This window comes from Microtus ochrogaster, chromosome 5, assembly GCF_000317375.1.
Source record: "Microtus ochrogaster isolate Prairie Vole_2 chromosome 5, MicOch1.0, whole genome shotgun sequence".
Taxonomy (NCBI): domain Eukaryota; kingdom Metazoa; phylum Chordata; class Mammalia; order Rodentia; family Cricetidae; genus Microtus; species Microtus ochrogaster.
The window spans coordinates 68,990,249-68,994,040 of record NC_022012.1 but is presented as its reverse complement, the minus strand read 5'-3'; the positions used below and the strand labels follow the sequence as shown (position 1 = coordinate 68,994,040).

The 3,792-nt window shown below is 42.0% G+C and overlaps 1 protein-coding gene across 6 annotated transcripts in view; it reads right to left on the bottom strand.

Moving 5' to 3' along the window:
• Rnf111 (ring finger protein 111) overlaps positions 1-3,792 on the bottom strand; it is a 78,078-nt gene that overhangs the window by 38,941 nt on the left and 35,345 nt on the right. For all 6 annotated transcript variants that reach the window (XM_005347668.2, XM_013346413.2, XM_013346416.2 and 3 more), the window contains exon 2: positions 2,240-3,129. In XM_005347668.2, coding sequence (XP_005347725.1) covers positions 2,240-3,110 — 871 coding nt within the window. In that variant the 5' untranslated portion in view covers positions 3,111-3,129. The remainder of the gene's footprint in view (positions 1-2,239; positions 3,130-3,792) is intronic.

Genomic DNA, 3,792 nt, shown 5'->3' with positions numbered 1-3,792 from the left:
GGGGGGCATCCCTCACAACACTTGAAAATCTTCCCTAGACCTCTGCAAAGCTCTCCCAGGGCTGGGAAAAGCTCAGAAACTAAAGTGCTATGCAAGCAGAGGCAAGTGAGAACCCTACCACCATGTCAATAATAATAATAATAATGATAACAAAAATAAAACAAACAAAATAATAACTCAAGGGTGAAACAATGGACATGCTGACATAGACGGAAAAAGGCCCACAGGGTATCAAACCTACACCAAGAACTGAGTTGCCTACAGGCAACTGAGTTAAGCTGGGAGCAGTAGAGGTTGTCCAGTGCCAAATGGTTAGACCTGAAAATGGCCACACAAGTAACATTATACAGACTGAATAGGTCATATTTAGGAATATGTGTGTGTGTGTGTGTGTGTGTGTGTGTGTGTATACACATATATAAAAATGTACATATATGCATGCAATAATAAAAAAAGAGGCCATGAATTTGATGGACAGCAGGAAGATGTATATGGGAAGGTTTAGAGGGAAAAAAGGAAAGGTAGAAATGTTGTGTCATATTAAATAAATAAGAGACAGTTTTTTCTTTAAATTTTCCGTGCAATGGTGTTTTGTCATGGGTGTGGGTGTTGGGTCTCCCGAAACTGGAATAGCAGTTGTGAGCTGTCATAAGGGTGCTGGGAATTGAGCCTGGGTCCCCTGGAAGAGCAGTCAGTGCTCTTAACCACTGAGCCATTTCTCCAACCCCCAAGAGACATGGTCTTTAAAAAAAATAAATCCCAGTGACAGGAGGCAGGGGCAGGAGGATCCCTCAAAGCTAGCCTAAATGAACCCATGAGCACCCAGATCCCGGCCGGCAAGAGCCTATCTCAAAAGATAAAGACACAACAAGATTCCCAAGAAACAATACTCAGGCTTGACCTGACCCCTCCACACACACACCCCACCAAAAAAAACTTTCCTGATCCCCCAATTTCCTAATTTCAAGAAGTTAACCTTAGTTCCAATCTTAGTTCAGACTTACCAGTTCAAATGTCAGTACAACAGCTTTTTAAATTATAACTTCAGAAACAATGCATTATCAGGATTGTTTGCACACAAGAGCAAACACCACATACTCACCTCCAGGGTGGTAAGTACACAAGTTTATTCTACTTAAATACAGTTTTTGTATGCATGTGCTTGAGAGAAAGGAGGTGGGGTCGAATGGGAGAACATATGGCACACATGGAAATGATCATGTACTCTACTAGCACTGTCAGGATTAAAGTGAGCCCCACCACTCTAGGTACACACTTGCTTAGAACATGGTAAGGACCAGGGTTCAAGCCCCCAAATGTAAAAACTAAATAACAAAACCACTCAAACATTTCAACTTATTTTTATTATTTTGTTCCTAGGGGTCAGGCTCTTACTGGGTAAGCCCAGAGTGTTCTGGAACTCACAAAGAATCACCTGTCTCTGCCTCCACTAACTTGAAAAGTTAGTATGGTGGCACATTTTTGTCTTTGAAATCCTAGCACTGAGAAGCTAAAGCACAAAGATCCAAGAACATCAAGGATACCCACAACAAGTAGGCAGTCTCAAAAAGAAAAACAGTAAACAAGAACATAGTAAATGAAAAGATTAAGCAGACTTGTATAGCAATTACAAATGTTCTTAATAGGATAGAACATGGGGGAAATAATAGTTACCTATAAAAAAAGAGATCACAAAAGTAAAACATATTAAAAGAGTAATAAAGAAAAACATGGGCCATAAGTCAACTCATTTGAAAGTTAACCTTGCTAGGTGTGGTGGCTGGGACAGTGAAGACAAGTGACTTCAAGGCCAGCCTGGTCTATAACACAAGTTCCAGGACAGCCCTGTCTTGAAGAAAAAAAAAAAGAATAAAGTTAATCTAATTATGAGACAGGCAATGGGACTCCCATCTATAATCCCAGTTCTCTAGAGAATGGTCTACATAGTGAGTTCCAGGCCAGCCAGGACCACATAGTAAAATCCTGTCTCATAATCATCACCAGCATCATTGTTACTGTCATCAAGTTATGAATAAAATAGTTACTTAAAAAAATTTACTAACATACAAAAATTAATTTTGACTTAATTTTTGTCACGAGAAATTCTGTAAGCATCCTGGAATTAGTCACAGTTTAACAGTTGGTTGGTTATACTGCGTAAGGATGAAGGCCAAGAGAACTTGTTTGAGAACACGGTGCAAGCACAATGGCACAGCATTTACTGCGCCAGCCTCCTCACCTGAGGGGGCAGCGGAGTTGCTGGGGTTCTCAGTGGCAGATGCACACAGGTCCTCTTCTCCATCTGTTGAGGAACTAGAAGAAGAGTCGCTGCTGAGGTCGTTCTCACTGGAGCTACTGGAGCTGGGGAGGAGCGCATACTTCCTCTGGGCCAGCACCTCCCGCTTCTTCCTCTGCACCAGCAGCCTCTCCTTCTGCTTCTGTGTCCTTTGAGAGGAGCTGCTCTTCACTAGTCTCTTTCTGCATGGGAATCTCCTCAGTGTACTACCATGAAAACAAGGTCTTTTCATCAACAAGCCTGACACAGACTCTGCCTCAGTCCGAGGCCACTTTTGGGACCGTGCACTGTGACTTCTGCTTTTAGCACTCAGAACAGGCTGGGAATGTCTCATTGAGACTTCTTTGTCTTCATCTGAAGTCACAGTATCAGAGTCCCCAAAATGGAGACTAGATGAGGGAGAAGACAGACATTCACTGAAGGAAGAGTCATTATCTTCATCACTTGGTGTCTCTAGATGTTGCCTCAGCCCTAGGATTCCCTGATTTTCCTTGACACAATTCTGTACATATGAGGGCCCGGCCTGTTGGCTTTTGCGCTTTTTCCTCACAACACCACTTTTTTCTTGTTCTTGCTGGTTGCCATTCATGTCCTTCTCTTGTTTTGAATCATCACACAGGTGAGAGAATTCATTCCCCACTTTGCTGTTAATCATCTCCACTTCTGCAGGGAAGCTCTTGTTGGCCCCTAAGGGCTGTGGGTGCAGAAGGACCCCCTTCAGACTCTCCTGTGTTGTGGGCACATCAGGAGTCCCACTCTTCATAGCCACTTTTAGGGTGTAGAACTCGTTATATTCAGGAGTCCATTGAGACATGGGAAACTTTAAGGAAGGCCTAGGAGACACAAGCCAGACATTGAAAGGACTCAGTATGTATGTGCTACAGAAGTGACTAAAGTTTACAGCAGCCACAACATGACTAAGCTAAGCCAGCCATTTAACTTTCTCACCGAATACTCTTTTAGTACTTCTGCTTCTAACCCCTACTTTCAGAAACAGTTAACTAGCATACACTACTCAACAACTTAATAGTAACCAAATGGACCTTGTAATATTGCTGCTAGCTTTCACAATATAGTATATTTGGTCAAAATCAAACACTTCCTTTCAGCTTACTTCATTAAACTAGAGAAGAGAATTAGAATTCAAAAGACTGCCATCTGCATTGCCAGCAGTGCCGCCACTGGGTACAGTCAAAGGAAACCATTCTGCTGAAGTCACCAGCATTCACTACAACATCGACCTCAGTAGCCAAATGAAAGACGAAGAAAATATAGTAGATACACAATGGAATGCCATTCACCCAATAAAAAAATGAAATCCTTTCATCTGTAATAACCTGGACAAAATTATAAATCATTACGTTGAGTGAAATAAGGAAGGCTGAAAAGCAATTTCTACATGACCTTATTCACATGTGAGATGGAAAAAAATGTAATCTCCCAGAAGCTGAGAGCAGAATAAAGGTTACCAAAGACTAGAGAATGGGGTGGAGAGG